The 18,322-nt window shown below is 37.4% G+C and overlaps 1 protein-coding gene across 5 annotated transcripts in view; it reads left to right on the top strand.

The window, feature by feature from the left end:
* LOC138321895 (GTPase-activating Rap/Ran-GAP domain-like protein 3) overlaps window positions 1–18,322 on the top strand; it is a 128,336-nt gene that overhangs the window by 61,741 nt on the left and 48,273 nt on the right. Inside the window, exon 1 of one of the 5 annotated variants that reach the window (XM_069265907.1) lies at window positions 3,300–4,013. The exons of 3 other annotated variants lie outside the window; for them this stretch is intronic. In XM_069265907.1, the coding sequence (XP_069122008.1) occupies window positions 3,787–4,013 (227 nt within the window). In that variant the 5' untranslated portion in view covers window positions 3,300–3,786. Of the gene's footprint in view, window positions 1–3,299; window positions 4,014–18,322 lie in introns of those variants that run through there. One more of the 5 variants, XM_069265906.1, reaches the window with a different exon arrangement.

Below are 18,322 nucleotides of genomic sequence, written 5' to 3'. Positions count from 1 at the left end.
GGGTACCACGTGTATGACTGGGGTAGGTATGGATTAGGGTACCACGTGTATGACTGGGGTAGGTATGGATTAGGGTACCACGTGTATGACTAGGGGTAGGTATGGATTAGGGTACCACGTGTATGACTGGGGTAGGTATGGATTAGGGTACCACGTGTATGACTGGGGTAGGTATGGATTAGGGTACCACAGTGTATGACTGGGGTAGGTATGGATTAGGGTACCACAGTGTATGACTGGGGTAGGTATGGATTAGGGTACCACGTGTATGACTGGGGTAGGTATGGATTAGGGTACCACGTGTATGACTGGGGTAGGTATGGATTAGGGTACCACAGGTATAACTGGGGTAGGTATGGATTAGGGTACCACGTGTATGACTGGGGTAGGTATGGATTAGGGTACCACGTGTATGACTGGGGTAGGTATGGATTAGGGGTACCACGTGTATGACTGGGGGTAGGTATGGATTAGGGTACCACGTGTATGACTGGGGGTAGGTATGGATTAGGGTACCACGTGTATGACTGGGGTAGGTATGGATTAGGGTACCATGTGTATGACAGGGGTAGGTATGGATTAGGGTACCACGTGTATGACTAGGGGTAGGTATGGATTAGGGTACCACGTGTATGACAGGGGTAGGTATGGATTAGGGTACCACAGTGTATGACTAGGGTAGTATGGATTAGGGTACCACGTGTATGACTGGGGTAGGTATGGATTAGGGTACCACGTGTATGACTGGGGTAGGTATGGATTAGGGTACCACGTGTATGACTGGGGTAGGTATGGATTAGGGTACCACGTGTATGACTGGGGTAGGTATGGATTAGGGTACCACGTGTATGACTGGGGTAGGTATGGATTAGGGTACCACAGTGTATGACTGGGGTAGGTATGGATTAGGGTACCACGTGTATGACGGGGTAGGTATGGATTAGGGTACCACGTGTATGACTGGGGTAGGTATGGATTAGGGTACCACGTGTATGACTGGGGTAGGTATGGATTAGGGTACCACGTGTATGACTGGGGTAGGTATGGATTAGGGTACCACGTGTATGACTGGGGTAGGTATGGATTAGGGTACCACATGTATGACTGGGGTAGGTATGGATTAGGGTACCACGTGTATGACTGGGGTAGGTATGGATTAGGGTACCACGTGTATGACTGGGGTAGGTATGGATTAGGGTACCACGTGTATGACTGGGGTAGGTATGGATTAGGGTACCACGTGTATGACTGGGGTAGGTATGGATTAGGGTACCACGTGTATGACTGGGGTAGGTATGGATTAGGGTACCACGTGTATGACTGGGGTAGGTATGGATTAGGGTACCACTGTGTATGGATTGGGTACCGGTATGATTAGGGGATTAGGACCACGTGTATGACTGGGTAGGTATGGATTAGGGTACCACGTGTATGACTGGGGTAGGTATGGATTAGGGTACCACGTGTTATGACTGGGGTAGGTATGGATTAGGGTACCAGTGTATGACTGGGGTAGGTATGGATTAGGGTACCACGTGTATGACTGGGGTAGGTATGGATTAGGGTACCATGTATGACGGGGAGGTATGGATTAGGGTACCAGTGTATGACTGGGGTAGGTATGGATTAGGGTACCACGTGTGACTGGGATAGGTATGGATTAGGGTACCACGTGTGTGACTGGGGTAGGTATGGATTAGGGTACCACGTGTATGACTGGGGTAGGTATGGATTAGGGTACCACGTGTATGACAGGGGTAGGTATGGATTAGGGTACCACGTGTATGACTGGGGTAGGTATGGATTAGGGTACCACGTGTATGACTGGGGTAGGTATGGATTAGGGTACCACGTGTATGACTGGGGTAGGTATGGATTAGGGTACCACGTGTATGACTGGGGTAGGTATGGATTAGGGTACCAAGTGTATGACTGGGGTAGGTATGGATTAGGGTACCACAGGTATGACTGGGGTAGGTATGGATTAGGGTACCACGTGTATGACTGGGGTAGGTATGGATTAGGGTACCACGTGTATGACTGGGGTAGGTATGGATTAGGGTACCACATGTATGACTGGGGTGGGGATATGGATTATGGGTACCACATGTATGACTGGGGTGGGTATGGATTAGGGTACCACATGTATGACTGGGGTAGGTATGAATTAGGGTACCACGTGTATGACTGGGGTAGGTATGGATTAGGGTACCACATGTATGACTGGGGTGGGTATGGATTAGGGTACCACATGTATGACTGGGGTAGGTATGGATTAGGGTACCACATGTATGACTGGGGTGGGTATGGATTAGGGTACCACGTGTATGACTGGGGTGGGTATGGATTAGGGTACCACGTGTATGACAGGGGTAGGTATGGATTAGGGTACCACATGTATGACTGGGGTAGGTATGGATTAGGGTACCACATGTATGACTGGGGTAGGTATGGATTAGGGTACCACATGTATGACTGGGGTAGGTATGGATTAGGGTACCACATGTATGACTGGGGTAGGTATGGATTAGGGTACCACATGTATGACTGGGGTAGGTATGGATTAGGGTACCACATGTATGACTGGGGTAGGTATGGATTAGGGTACCACATTTTCGACTGGGGTAGGTATGGATTCGAGTACCACATGTATGACTGAGGTGGGTATGGATTAGGGTACCACATGTATGACTGGAGTAGGTATGGATTAGGGTACCACGTGTATGATAGGAGAAGGTATGAATTAGGGTACCACATGTTCAACTGGGGTAGGTATATGAATTAGGGTATCATATGTATGACTTGGGTAGGTATGGATTAGGATGCCACTTGTATGACTGGGTTAGGAATGGATTAGGGTACCAAGCTGCTCACAAGGAAGATATTGGTTGGCCTATGTTACGGAGTAATTAATATCAGTATTTATCGTTTTAGGATATTTGATATGATCGTTCTTGTATCTGTGGTTGTTGATCTATTGGTTTTTTCTTAAACGACAAATCAGGAAATTGATTGATGGCCTTTTAATCATGCTGAGAATCCTTCCCTTCTTACCACACTCAGGTGTTTACACCGCGCCTCTGTGGCTGTTCATCAAATGTTGGCAGCCCAACTTGCTCATCTATCATACAAACAAATATAGAGTCATTGTACTATTGATTTACAAAGTGGATACGCCGCACTCTCTCTGATTTCCAAATCTTATCATCTGCTTCTTAGTATTCAAAAGACATGTAATGTCAAATGTTACGGTGTGCATAGCGAGCCTGAATATATCCGTGTATGTATGCATGCAGTGATGTATTCAGGAAATCCGCGTGATAGTATACATTGGTGTATATAATAAACGGTAGAGAGATCGATAGTGATGTAATATGAAGATAATATAGACTACTGTTACGAGTATCAATAGAAACGCCTGCCATAAGCAGCATACTATTAATGGTAACGAATTACGACTGGAGCTCTTGTTACGGTAACACGGATGTGTGCCTCGGCAACTTCTAAGAACACGGCCATTCCATGCCTTCTGATGTCCCCAGTTCATCTGTCAACCTGATATTTACAGCAATGCTATGGATTACACTGACCGTTGTGTTAGTTCTCTATGTTAATGTTTTGGAGTATTCTGAAGACTACACAGCCACTTTGCGGTAAATACGTTGAACGCTGGCAGTCGATTTGGGCCAGGTGTTTACACAACATCTTAAATAAGACATGTGCGCCATTCGGCTTGAACAATTTTAAACAGTTTTTAAGATAAAGGAACATTATACCACTTGCAAGATGTCTTTATCATCACCAAAGGCACTGCTTTCAACATCGATGCAGAATTTAGCATCGACTGATGACGAAGATGACTCGTTAAAAGCCAGGCTTAAGAGAACATTCTCCTCACTAAAAAGGCGTCGCCGACGGAATGATGATGTGCCCCAACAAGCCAATGTCGGCGCCCTAAGGAGTCACCAGCCCCTAAGGGCGGTTCATTCCAATCCTATACCTGGTACCTCAAGGTAAGATATATCAAATATTTTTTAATCCTTGTTCTAACTTCTCATATAGAGAGAGGGTCGACTGGCTCGTCGATTATATTGCCATTATAAAATGACCGAGATGGACTGTTTTGACTTTATACTTCAATAGGGTAGCACAATAACGTAGATAAGAGTTTTCGCTAGCACAAGGAGACACAACATGGATATACGTCTGACTCCCAAAACACCCGCCCTATACATGTTCTTGCTGAACTTACTAAATGCATGTATTAATAGAATGATGAACGCAATGAAACTAAACTAATAGGAATTATGCTATTGATCTTCTTTGTAACGCAATATGACGGTTATATATTTATATAATAATATTGCGCCTTTTGTTATGACGACCTTGCAATCATCATGAAAATAATACAAAGCTAGTTACTATGACAAGGCTCTAGCAGCATGTGTACCAGGAATATTTATGATATTAAAGTCACAATGACTACACAAGACTACACCAAAATGAATTTGAGATAAATAAAATGCATTGATGGTTATATCTTACTAAGACTTCCGATTGCATGTACGTAAAAATTTTAAAATGACCGCATATTAATTGATTTTTGAATGAATGTTTTGATTTGTGAATAATTTATATCACATTTAAATGGAGTTGTGCATTTCGTATGCATGGATAATGATGATGATAAAATAAGCATACGGTTAGGTATGACAAATGGATAAGCTTATTCAAAAATGCTGAAATAATGGCAAACGTGAAACTCGTCATGATATTGATATTTATAAAGGATTGGTTTATGTGGTTTGAAAGAGCAAGTATCTTTTTATTTGAAAAAAATATTGTTCACAATGATGATGCAGAACATATTATGTAAAATATATCCGTAACAATTGACATGGATTTCTACAATAGTTTTGGGTTATAATTGTTGTGATGGGTATGCAAATCACTTAAAGGGAGGGAATGTTGGATTGAGAATTTCAAAAGGCCCAACGGGCCGAAAAGTTATGTAATAATGATGACATTGCTATACATTATAACACTGGTAAATTACAAAGAACCTGACTAAATCAACAAGGCTCCAGAGGCGAGCTTTGCTGTTCTCAAACAAGTCTTGTTTCCTCTTGTAATAATACGTAGCCCTTTTCTATTGCTTGGAAGAGGAAGGCACATTTTCCTCATACTAGTAATACAAGGGGCCACTTTTCTACTTATATCAGGAAGAAGATTGTCTCTTTTCCTAATACTAGGGAGAAGGAAGTCGTTTATTAATTATGCGACCCCAACAATATATAATATTTAAGAGAGTGTCATGCCATGCAACCGCTTGAAAATAATGATAGTATATAGAATTATATTTTGGAGAATATTCGATCGTCTTTGTATGACGTAATCAAAAGGTTTGATTTGATTGACAGACAAGATAATATAATATCGCATTACAACCACATTAAGTCTTTAGTAAAGGCATTAACACGGGAAGATGGTAACCGATACCAGGTTAGGAATATCACTAGAGTAACACTTGGACGACAGTCTGTATGGCAGAACATATCAGGAATTATATTCATGAAAGGAATACCACAGACATGTCGGGCGAATGGAGATGGGGAATTTCGTTACTTGTAAAAAGGAAAATATACAGAATTTCCGACGATTTGGGTAATTTTTGATAACAGAGGTGGCTTGTAAAAAGGGATGTTGGTCTTCTGTGATACATAGAAAGGGCTGCTAGTCTTCTGTGATACGTGGAAAGGGTTGTTGGTCTTCTGTGATACGTGGAAAGGGTTGTTGGTCTTCTGTAATACGTGGAAAGGACTGTTAGTCTTAATTCTGTGGTACATAGAAAGGGCTGCTAGTCTTCTGTAATACGAAGAAAGTGATGTTAGTCTTATATGATACCTAGAAAGGAATGTTAGTTTTCTGTGATATGTTGAAAGGACTGTTGGTCTTCTGTGATGCGTATAAAGGGATGTTAGTCGTCTGTGATACGTGGAAAGGGTTGTTACTCGTCTGTGATACGTGGAAAGGGTTGTTGGTCTTCTGTGTGATACGTAGAAAGGATAGGATAAGGGATGTTAGTTTTCTGTGATACGTGTAATACGTAGAAAAAGGGATGTTAGTGAAAGGTCTTCTGTAATACGTAGAAAGGGCTGTTAGGTCTTCTGTGATACGTAGAAAGGGCTGGTAGTTTTTTACGTGCTACGTGGAAAGGGATGTTAGTCTTATGTGATACGTAGAAAGGGATGTTAGTTTTTCTGCTACGTGGAAAGGGCTGTTGGTCTTCTGTGATACGTAGAAAAGGCTGTTGTTCTTCTGTGATACGTAGAAAGGGATGTTAGTTTTTCTGCTACGTGGAAAGGGATGTTAGTCTTCTTGGATATGTAGAAAGGTGCGTTGGTCTTCTGCAATTTCTTGTTTGCAATTGGCAGTTTTGCAATTTGTCAAAGGGAATGTTGGTTACTTTAGACACGTAGAAATTTGAATGTTGTGGAGAATGACTCTTGAATTTTGTTTAATGCGTAGAAACAGGTACAAGCTATATTGTGGATATGAGGTCTCCAGCACAGCAGAGAAGATGTCAGGGGTTTCAGGTGATGGCTACGAGGATCCGACGACGATGGCTTATATTAATGAAGCATGCCTTGTTCTATAACGCAAGTGACTGCCCCGCCGGCTACACTCGGCAAGCGTTGATTACACACTGTCTCGATTACCGCTTGACAGGCATTTTCTGTATGAATAATTTCTATATTACACTGTACTAAGGTCTGGAGTTCATCCTTGTGATTTTAGTGGTTACTATCACTGCCGACTGATGATGACTTAGTTTGGTTCTTTGGTGTAGATAACAAAACGGTGTATTGTGTGGCTTGGGCGTCGTTCTCTTTCACTATCTCTGTAATGTTCAATGGTAGTTTTTGCAGGCCTATCACTGGTCATTTCCCTCCAGCGAGCTGCAATCAGTTTTAACATGAGATAGTCCAGTGGTGGATATAGTGACAGTGAAAGTAACCCCCGAGTATCAAGGATGGTCGAATGACACTAACCGTGATTTAATTTTATTAAACTTTTTTTTTTGATTTGTGACCAAAGGAAAACCGCAATGCCCAAAACAGTACTCTTGCGGACACATTACATAATAAGAGATACATAGCTCCCGATGTAATAGTAATTTTGTCATATAGACAAATAGAAAATAAATAAATATGTAAATAAATGATAGATAAATGAAGATTATACATAAATTCAGAGTGTGCTTCATATCTTCAGTTTTTGATAAAGATAATATTTTGTGATCTTCAGCTAGGAAAATAGGATCCTCAGCTTCTAGTTCTAATGAATAACAAATGTAAATTGACAAATAGAAAATCAAAGCACTGACAATCTTTGCCATTAATAAGATCTTGTCAAGTTATTGAAATTTATATACTATGTATTTATTGAGTTGAGTTGTTGGCCTCGTGTAATGCTATTTATATGGGTGTGTTCAGTGTTGAAATGAAAACCGGTTCGCAAAGACTGCTCTATATCATATACCAACGTATACCAACACCAAAAAGTAGTTATAAGTAACCTAGAACCAAAATGTCCACCGACTTTACAAACGATGACCAATACATAGGGGTAATCTACAAACATTTTGAAAAAAAAAGTTTTATGTCAACACGAATGCTTTTAACTTGCATTATCAGCTTTTATATTTGACAATCCTTAAAGATACTAAAATCTTTATTTATGATTCTGTGTAATCATTTGAATTAAAAAAAAAACCAACACAAATGCATTCATTTTATCAGCACTACTACAGCAACCTGCCGACATCCGCATCAAATGATTAAAAACTGTACCGGTACATCAATTATTTACAGGAAAACATTAGAAATCTTTATGGAGCTTTAGACGAGCTGTGGCGCATTGATTTTAGTATAGTTATTCCATCTGACGCTATTGACCTTTGTTTTACGTAACACTAACTGAGGTATCCAATGTTTATGTTCAAGCAAACACAATGGCAGATCGGTACTTAACCATCCGCAATTTCTGGTTAATTTGCTTCATGCGTGATTGCATGGTTGTGAATTTTTGTTGTTTAGTCATTCATTTTGGTTTTGAAGAGAAATTTCTGTTTGAAACCGTGTGTGAATATTCTAAATATGACCTGTTGGATACATTATATATCATGTGCTATTATAAAATATACACTTCTTTGTGTGGGTGTGTTGGTTGGAGTCTTCCGCGGCATTCTTCAGTGATAAAGCACGATAAAAAGGACAACAGTTCCACTATACAAGATGACATAGTATATACCGCAGTCTCCCAAAACACGCCACACGCACTTCATACACACTACCCACCACATACATGAGAGACCGTCCTTCAATGACCCATGCTGTTAATAGGACGTCAATTAATCAAACAAACAAACAAATGTTTTGTGTCATCTTTATTGTCGACATAAATTGATAATCAAGTGTTCTTACCAACAATCTTGACATGAAATACGGTTCCACAATTATTCGCGAAATCTTTCAGTTTGCCTTCGAAGTCGCTCACGAAAAATAACAAAGTGGTTTACAGTAGCCAGATCACAATTATATCTGCTATGTACAAAATATCTTCTCTGCTAAACCTGTATCATGCCCGCGAATTTGACTGTCATCAAATGAACCAGCTCATCATTTCGATTGACTCCCTTGATTGCGCGGTTTTCCCAGAATGTCAAACATGACATTCATAGCGACCATTTTATCAGTACATTTATAATGACATCGTAATGGTTCTTCCTACCATCGTCAGAAAAAAAAATCCTAGTTTATCACAATCTAGAAAAAAATCAACGCTATTGATCTCAACATTTGCTAACAGTTATTGACAGCCTGCTTATTAAATAATTAAAAAACACACGCTAATTTCATCTCGCTAATATGTCGATAAATGGGGATATGAATAACTGTAGTTGGTTGCCTGGTTTCGCTGGTCTTATACTATAATAAATTTGCGATCTTGCATAAGAGTACATGTAGCATTAATTCAACTAAAGAACTCACCTAAAACAAAATAGATAAATAAATATCTTACACATTCAATTATTTTCCATTGGCTTTATATTGTAGCATCCTTAGGTTTATTAATGGTAGAAGTGGATTTCTTTGTCACCTAACTTGTGTGAAACACTGTGTCTGAGAGTGAACAATCAATCGAGTTCGCTTGGAGATATTCTTATAAGATGACATATCATGCTCAAATTCCTACCATCTATGTCTGCCGGAGAGCATCAAGGATCTCTCTCACCTCTGCTCGTAATGACGTATACTTGTAATATGCCGGAGGCGACGTCGTTTTTCTCGCGGTTTATGCGTCCCTAGGGAAGCGGATAATGTGATCAAGCTTCAGATAATTGTAGCTTTCTTTCTCAGCCATGGTGCCGACCTTATTGGGAACAGATGTAGTCATTCTGATAGTTCATTTCTGAACCGGTTAATGCGTCTACACAACTGTACCCGAGGAGTAAACCTGAATGAGGATGGACAAGGAATTTTAGATACTGCCGACAAAATGTAGTAATTAAAGATGCTCCACTGCTGAAAATTGGTATTTATTCACTATCAAAAACAGAAGCAGACGATTTAGAATTTTTCTTCAGCTACAAAAGTTACTTACTTTACACCATTACCACCATTGAAAAGTTTGAGCTTCTAATACTACTGTAAGTTGAAAATATAAAAAATCATTAATTGCATCCCGAAAAATTCCGTGGCGCTATATCCTCTATAGAATGAAGTACTGATTGCGCATGCACCAAAGGCAAAATAAATCATCTTATATTATTTCTTGTGTTGATTATACTTATATATACAAGATTAAACACCAATTATTGTTCTAATGATGAATATCTTTATGCTCTTATGGTGAATATCTTCAGGAATTATGGTAATTGTTTTAAACTAAGGGCCAGGAAAAAACTAAGCATGTTTAGATATCAATTTTATTCTTCGTTGATATTATTTCTGCGAAAATACACACTTGCGAATGATATAAAAAGAAACACAAGCAAGACATTCTCTGTTTATTATAATCAACTGTTAAAATTGAAATCGCGTGAACAAGTTGTTCACACGTATTACATATAGCTGTAGAGAGAAAGTGGCCAAATAAAAAAACCCATAAAAAATGCAGTACAAAAATGAGAACAGTTTAAGAATTAAAAAACAACAACTAACAAACAAACATAAAAGGAATGCTTTGTGATTGATTGATATTTATTGGATGCTTCCCAATAATATGTTGTTACGGTTACACGTAAAACGAGACAATTAAACAATCAATGTATACTAATACTTTTATATATATATGCAAACTGTCCAACGTTTAGATAATAGAACTGTGTGCTATTTGTGTTAATCGAAAGACGAGTTAAAATCAACCTGTTATTTATAACATATAAACATTTGTTGCCATAGCAACATTGTATAATTATGATGACGAAAACAACGCATGCGTGTTACGGAAACAAACAATAAGTCTTGCAATGATGAAATATCCTTATTCTGTTTTAGATATTTATACTAGATGTGATCAAGGACACATTTGTACATACATAGAATGAAAGGAGAGAAGGGTTCATCCCTGTACAAGAAAATCCTAGAGATATCGATCCTAGGTGAAGATTCTTAAGCTACAAAAAGCTCGCTAATCCTTATGTTTGACAACTTAAGAGTATCATTTACGGGTCGATATTACCCTGTCACAACTTTAGACGCATTAAAATCCTATTACACATTGCTCATGGTGAATAACAATATACTGTATCTTTTTCAGAATGTCTATTATTGTCTATCATTTGTCCGTCTTGGAACCTTCAAAATGGACATAATCACAATGAAATCAATGTGGCAATATAATTACATTATACTTTACACAGGGGGATTTAAATCATTGGTTACGGTTCTTCGCCTTTGGTGTTTCTTAAACTAATCCTTTTAACATTTAACTCGTTTAATCCCCAGCATCCCAATTCTTTGCGAACAGTGCGTTTTACACGTGTAATCCCCATCATCCCAATTCTTTGCGAACAGTGCGTTTTACACGTGTAATCCCCATCATCCCAATTCTTTGCGAACAGTGCGTTTAACACGTGTAATCCCCAGCATCCCAATTCTTTGCGAACAGTGCGTTTTACACGTGTAATCCCCATCATCCCAATTCTTTGCGAACACTACGTTTTACACGTGTAATCCCCAGCATCCCAATTCTTTGCGAACAGTACGTTTTACACGTGTAATCCCCAGCATCCCAATTCTTTGCGAACAGTGCGTTTTACACGTGTAATCCCCAGCATGCCAATTCTTTGCGAACAGTGCGTTTTACACGTGTAATCCCCAGCATCCCAATTCTTTGCGAACAGTACGTTTTACACGTGTAATCCCCAGCATCCCAATTCTTTGCGAACAGTACGTTTTACACGTGTAATCCCCAGCATGCCAATTCTTTGCGAACAGTGCGTTTCACACGTTTAATCCCCAGCATGCCAATTCTTTGCGAACAGTACGTTTTACACGTGTAATCCCCAGCATGCCAATTCTTTGCGAACAGGTTTAATCCCCAGCATGCCAATTCTTTGCGAACAGTACGTTTTACACGTGTAATCCCCAGCATGCCAATTCTTTGCGAACAGTGCGTTTCACACGTTTAATCCCCAGCATCCCAATTCTTTGCGAACAGTACGTTTTACACGTGTTATCCCAATTCTTTGGGAATATTACGTATTTAAACATATATGTGCCATATTAACCAAGACAACTTGTAACTCATCAGTTTGATATTTTTTAGGCTTCTTTTTGGCTTTGCTTAACATTCGTTCAATTGCTCAGATAAAAATGTTATCGGTATTTCATGAACTTTCGTGTGCGATTTGCTTTCGGGAATTTCTCGATTAAATTAATTCATGAAACTTTTTCCGTGAATAAATATCTTGTCTGAATTCTATTGAAATGTAGTTTAATTCGATATTTGATCCGCGAAAGTTTTGTCTCTGCAAACTCGTTCTGAACCGAAAATCGCGAAACTAAGTTATCGCAGAAGGCTTTGGTTTGCATTTGTGGGTTGAGCGTGATGTTGTCTTGTTTATCTCATTTGATCGTGGAAATTTTTGCATTCGTTAAATGCTGTCTTGCTGAATAATACCTCAGAAGACGCGAAGAAAAACGCTCAACACGGCAACGGGATATACATAATGTATTTACAACGGTCGGACATGTCGTAATTTTTTTTAAAATAGGATTATAAAAAAATGTTGACGTGCTAACGTCTCATTTTTACATGCACCATCCTTCTGGTAATTCCAATACCAATCCGTTCAATTCCTTCTAAAAGCGATCTTATCGTTCGTCGTTAAACGCTCGGTCAGAATTATCCAATATCGTCGAAATCAAGATCGATAGACATAAGATAAGAAGCTCTTGCCAAAAGCTAATCATATAATGAGCTTATCTCGCGCTAAAGTAGCAGTAGCGAAAAACATATCGATCGAAAAATGTCACTTTTTTTTAATTTAAGGATAATTTGAGTTTGTTTGAAACCTGTAGCATCAGGGAACGTTGGGTAAATGATATGAATTTACTAAAGTGAAGTCTACATTTTTTACTTGTCAAGGAGAAAAATCGCAAAAACGTGAGAAATATCGTTTACTGTTGAGATATGGATTACCTTCAGTATTATTTTGTGATATTGATTTAGATAAGATGGAAATGATTTGTCTTTGTGTTATACTGCCTCTTAACAGATAACTTACAAAATAGCATTCATATAACATCGTTAGTGGGATTTAAGAACGATCTCAAATGTGTTATTGACAAGAAGTATTCATATAAATAATCATTACAGTCAAAGATTAACTGGTTTCTTCTTCATTAGAGAAAATAAAACACAGTGCAGTCTTTGTCTGCAGCAAATGTAGGAGCAGCACTTCTTGATCAAGGGCAACACTGTTAGAGACAAACAATGGATGTTACTTCGAAAGCAACAGAGATCGATTCCAACTTGTTTGAGATAAATGTTGAGAGTCTGAATATGTAAGACTGTTATATGGACTATGTTTAAATTACAGCCGTTTTCTGGCCATCTCTGACCAGTGGGATACTCCAGACCACAGTACTAAAGTCACAGTCACTGTGCTAGCCTACATGTGTCCCTATTGATCTACTGGGACCGCGGTCAGACACGATGTATTGCGTTTTTTAACGTAATTAGTCCCTAAAGGTCATTCGCCGCAAATTAGAGAAAGTATCGTTGCCATGGAGACGAGAACTACGTTGTGACTATCTTCAATTGAAAGAGTTCGTTCAGTAAAGCAATGATGTGGTAATTAATACGATAATTTGCCTTTATCTTATAACTTAATCAGCTGAATATCAGGATTTAGAGTATAAAAATACTTACTTACTTAAACAAGTACATGGAGCATATAAGTAATAAGCTGTTTACAATTAGAAAACAATTTCTGGAATGTTTTAACGTTAACATTCTATTGGGAATAACATGATTGGTTTAAATAAAGATAAACATGATGTATGAAGGAAGTCTTGTGCTGTACATAAATGAATTTGTGGTAAGATGGTTTTACGTAAGTGAATGAGAGCTTCATGTAGTTATCGCATCAATACTGGTAGTTGGTTTCCCTTCGTATCCACAGACGTGCTGCCAATAGAAATGTACCGTAAGGTTATATACTTAGATTAGCTTATTGGTTACGATTGAAAACTGATATTTGCAAAATGAAAAAAAAGTAGTGTTAATGAAAAATCCCTTCTGCATCACGATTGTATGGAAAGCTGTATTGAATACAGAGTCTTCTCTGGATAGGTTCATGTTAGTGCCTGTTTGTACATATTGCATTTTGGGACTGGACAACAAGTTGACTGAGAGACAGCCATCTTGGATTTCCAAAACAAAAAAAAAAAAAAAAGATCACTGTCAGAGAGTATTTTTCTTTTTTCAAATTTCATTTATCGGTTCCTCTTTGTGTCCATTTATGCATATATCACTTTAGGACTGTTCCTAAAACAAGATAGCCGAAAAGAGAATTGAAGTTTCTCAAAAAAGGATATTTAGTATAAAATTTCTTAGAATACCTTGTTCAAATAAGTTTCCAATGCAGGTTCACCTATGCAGTAGTACGTTGTAATGGATATCAGAATCTTGGACTGATTAGAAAACAAGTTAAACAGTGTCCCCGTGTGTGTTAATGCTTTAAAGAAACGGGGAAAGAAGGTGTAAAAGCGGGGAAATGATCCTTCTATCTTTTGACTGATAAAAATCACCCTACAGTGACCACCAAGATCCCCTCAGAGATCTTGTTTCTTTATTGAAATTTTACTCAGGTTAGTAAACACTGACGAGTTGTATTTCTAAACAGATAAAACTACCCTAAAGGAATTGATTTATTTCGCATTACAGTTTTTTTCTTACAATGTAGATTTTGTTGCTGATGTCATAATGGCAACAGATGGCAAGGTTTTGTAAACAATACATCATCCATCATGTAGCAATGGGTTGGCATTTTAAAAAGTTCATGATACATTAGACAATTTACTATGCATAGCCTATAATGTAGTCTATTACTAAATGATGGCTACAACATTAAACTACCTTCTGCTAGAGAGAACCTTCCATTGGTCGATTGTATGAGCGTTAGATTCACCTAATAAAATGGGAAGCCAATGAAATTAGTAAATGTTTTGCACGCAACCACACATTGCATACTACACTGGTAATGTTCAGTGCCGCTAGTAAATATACGCGCCTGTTTCATGGGCATCTGAAGGGGTTATCGTTTTACTTTTATTTAGCTATTTTATTGTTGTTTTTTTTAATGCGTGCACATCTTTGTTTAAACTCGTATCAATGGAGTACATATTTCTGCAAAAGTAGTGTATTTTCATTCTGCCTGTTTTAAGGTAAAGACATAATTTTTATTATAAAAGATCGAATAATTCAGACAATGTTCCAGCCCCTCTGCTGTCGACATGGTTACCATCGGGTTATGTGCAATTTTAGGTATTTTAGAAACTGTGTCGATTTGAACAGAAATTAAGGTACTAGTATTAGAGATATGGATGTTTCGTTCCAAATAAGAACTTTAACTTTTGCTTTCAAAAACATTATGGGATTTAGATAATAATGCATTTTTACTTCTTCTCATTGGCAACAACTAAATGACTAAAATGGACAGCCAAATATCGTGATGTAAATATTCTGATTTATCTGACCTTATTTGCCGAAATTTATGCGTGTTAACATCCCGATGTTAGAAATAACTTTCATCTCGTTTAGGGGATGAGCGAATGATGGCCGCAAGGAACATTTCAGTACAATACCCAATACAAAATTATTGAAATCAAAAGATCGGCAAGGATTATTTTACAACGTGTTTAGTTTAATTTTCCTATGTTTTCAAGAAGCTTTAAGTTTTTGTTGAGAATAGATTGTGCGCTTTTAAGTAGCTGAAATGTACGAATAGAGTAAAGACTTCGAATGAGCATGATGTGTGGTAAGAGATGACAAAATCCTGTCTGTTAAAGCGAGGTAACTCGTTTGAATAAAGGAATGCATTTTACTGACGAAGAAGGACAACTGGGTTTGTCTTATCGGCGCATTTATAGCGGGTCGATATTGAGTTTAAAACATAGTGTGTATGTCTGAAATGGACTATTTGACAGCGTCCATTCCAGAAGATGAATCTTAGAATAGAACTAAAACAATATGATTTGATAAGTTATAATATAATATGATATAGTTATAATATAATTTAATATTATATCATATTATATTATATATATTATGATATAGCAGACGACATTGTATTGTGCATTTTATACTCAAGCAAGTTCAAATTAAAACCATATCTATTGAGATGAAAATGTAGGTCTAGACTAGCCACTCGATAAGACTTTATCAGCAGAATTCTAATATTAGATTATCTTCCCCTAGTTTGTATCAGCTAGAATCAGACATGTATTAGAGACAAAATAATCAAGCCAAATTTTAGTGATGTTTTAATAGATAGGTTATTCATGAATACGTTTCACAAGTGAAGACGGATAACTCGATGTGATTCAGTTGTAAGCTTCAGATGGTCGATAAATATAGTTATATGGTTATAGTTATAATATAGTTTAATATGATATCATATTATATTATATATATTATGATAAAGCAGACGACATTGTATTGTGCATTTTATACTCAAGCAAGTTCAAATTAAAACCATATCTATTGAGATGGAAATGTAGATCTAGACAAGCCACTCGATAAGACTTTATCAGCAGAATTCTAATATTAGATTAGCTTCCCCCAGTTTGTATCAGCTAGAATCGGACATGTTTTAGAGACAAAAATAATCAAGCCAAATTTTAGTGATGTTTTAATAGATAGGTTATTCATGAATACGTTTCACAAGTGAAGAAGGATGACTCGATGTGATTCAGTTTTAAGCTTCAGATGGTCGATAAATATACATACTTCGATATATTGGAAAGAAATGATACTTTTACACGAAAGGCTCATTTCCCGACCCCTCACAAGTATTAATCTCCTCTTCATACAGTAACCATCATGTCTTCAACTTTTGTGTCGCTAACCATATGACTTCAACTGGTGTTTAATATTATGCATTTGTCTAAATAACAAATTGTTTGAGGAATTAACAAATGATACATATAAAGCCCCATTATATCTTTTGAAATATTTGTATAAAAACGAAAAAACAACATTATCCACTTATTGAATTGATAACCAAATGACGATATCAATAACTTAGTAATGAAAAATACAATAATTAATCAGGTTTGTAATTAAGATGGAAAAATACCTTGAATGTATCTGAAGTTTGTAGAATGTTCTTTTATACTGTCGAAACATAACAGGTCTTCAAACGATCATATTATAATATTACTCCTTACCTGAGTAGTGAGCTCCTGAAATAGGTTTGGTGACATTCAAATCTTGCAACAGATCGACTTTTTTTTACACGAGTGACCTTTTACAGCCGGTCCCATTGCCTGTTTGTCAGGAGCAGGAAGGCCGACATAGTTGCACCAAGTCTCCGCATTTCATGATCGATCGAAATAAGTGAATTAACTTGAGTATAATTACGTTAATTTTCTTTTCCTCATCTTTTTTCTTCCTGTCGCGTTTCCCTTGTTACCTTGCTATTGTGTTGAGTCGTCTTCACTGTGTGATGGCAGACTAGGGATCTGTCCTTTAGACTTGATATATACCGTATCCAAATCATTGAGTTCATAACACATGCTTTCATGTGGCTTAATAATGATGGAAAATTGTGGTGTTGCAATGTATCGATAGGATATATTTTGGCAAATAAATCTTGAAAGTACCTATGGATATTTAAAATACATAGCCAAAAGGTGTCCTAGTGTAAAATATATATACTAACAATCACAATATTTTGACGTCAATTATACATTTATGATTGAATTGTTTCAAATATTGTAAAAAAAATAAACCTTTTTTTGCGTATGTAAAGCATTACACAGTTAATGATTACTTTAAAGATATTCCACCGCCGACAGAGCATAAATGATATTCATCATTTGAACAATAATTGGTGTTTAGTCATGTATATATATGCCTTATTAACACAAAAAAATAACATGAAATAATTTATTTCGCCTTTGGTGCATGCGCAATCATTACTTCAATCCATATAGGATATAGTGCAACGGAATTTTTTCCGGGATGCAATTAAATTATTTTTCATATTTTTAACTTTAAGTAAAATTAGAAGCTAAAACTTTTCAATTGTGGTAATGGTGTAAAGTAAGTAACTTTTGTAACTGAAGAAAAATACTAAATCGTCTGCTCCTGTTTTTGATGGTGAAAAGAATACCATTTGTCAGCGGTGGAGTATCTTTAAACGGCATTATGATTAATTCCATTCGTACAACTATAGTCAGAATATCATGTCAATCTATATCGTGAATGTATAGTGTGGGAAGAGACTGTGGTAAATTGGTAAATACTTGTGTCTTATGTCTTACATAAGCTAGTAATACGGATAACTTGTCATACAGTAACAACTATACTCCCGAATAAGCCGAATAAACACCACCCATCGACTAGAACACCATTACTGGGGCTTAGAAGCAATCTACGTTTGCCAGCTCGTATCTAAGTACACCAATACCCGAATTATATCGTATCACACATTGTACTATTCCCTGCCTCAGAAACTTAAGTGGGATAAAACCACCTGATAGATTATTTTCCTCATTTGGAAGTGTCTGGACGTATTTTTTGC

Source organism: Argopecten irradians, chromosome 4 (assembly GCF_041381155.1).
Source record: "Argopecten irradians isolate NY chromosome 4, Ai_NY, whole genome shotgun sequence".
Taxonomy (NCBI): Eukaryota; Metazoa; Mollusca; class Bivalvia; order Pectinida; family Pectinidae; genus Argopecten; species Argopecten irradians.
The sequence above is the reverse complement of the archived record's forward strand: the minus strand, read 5'-3'. Positions and strand labels throughout refer to the sequence as shown.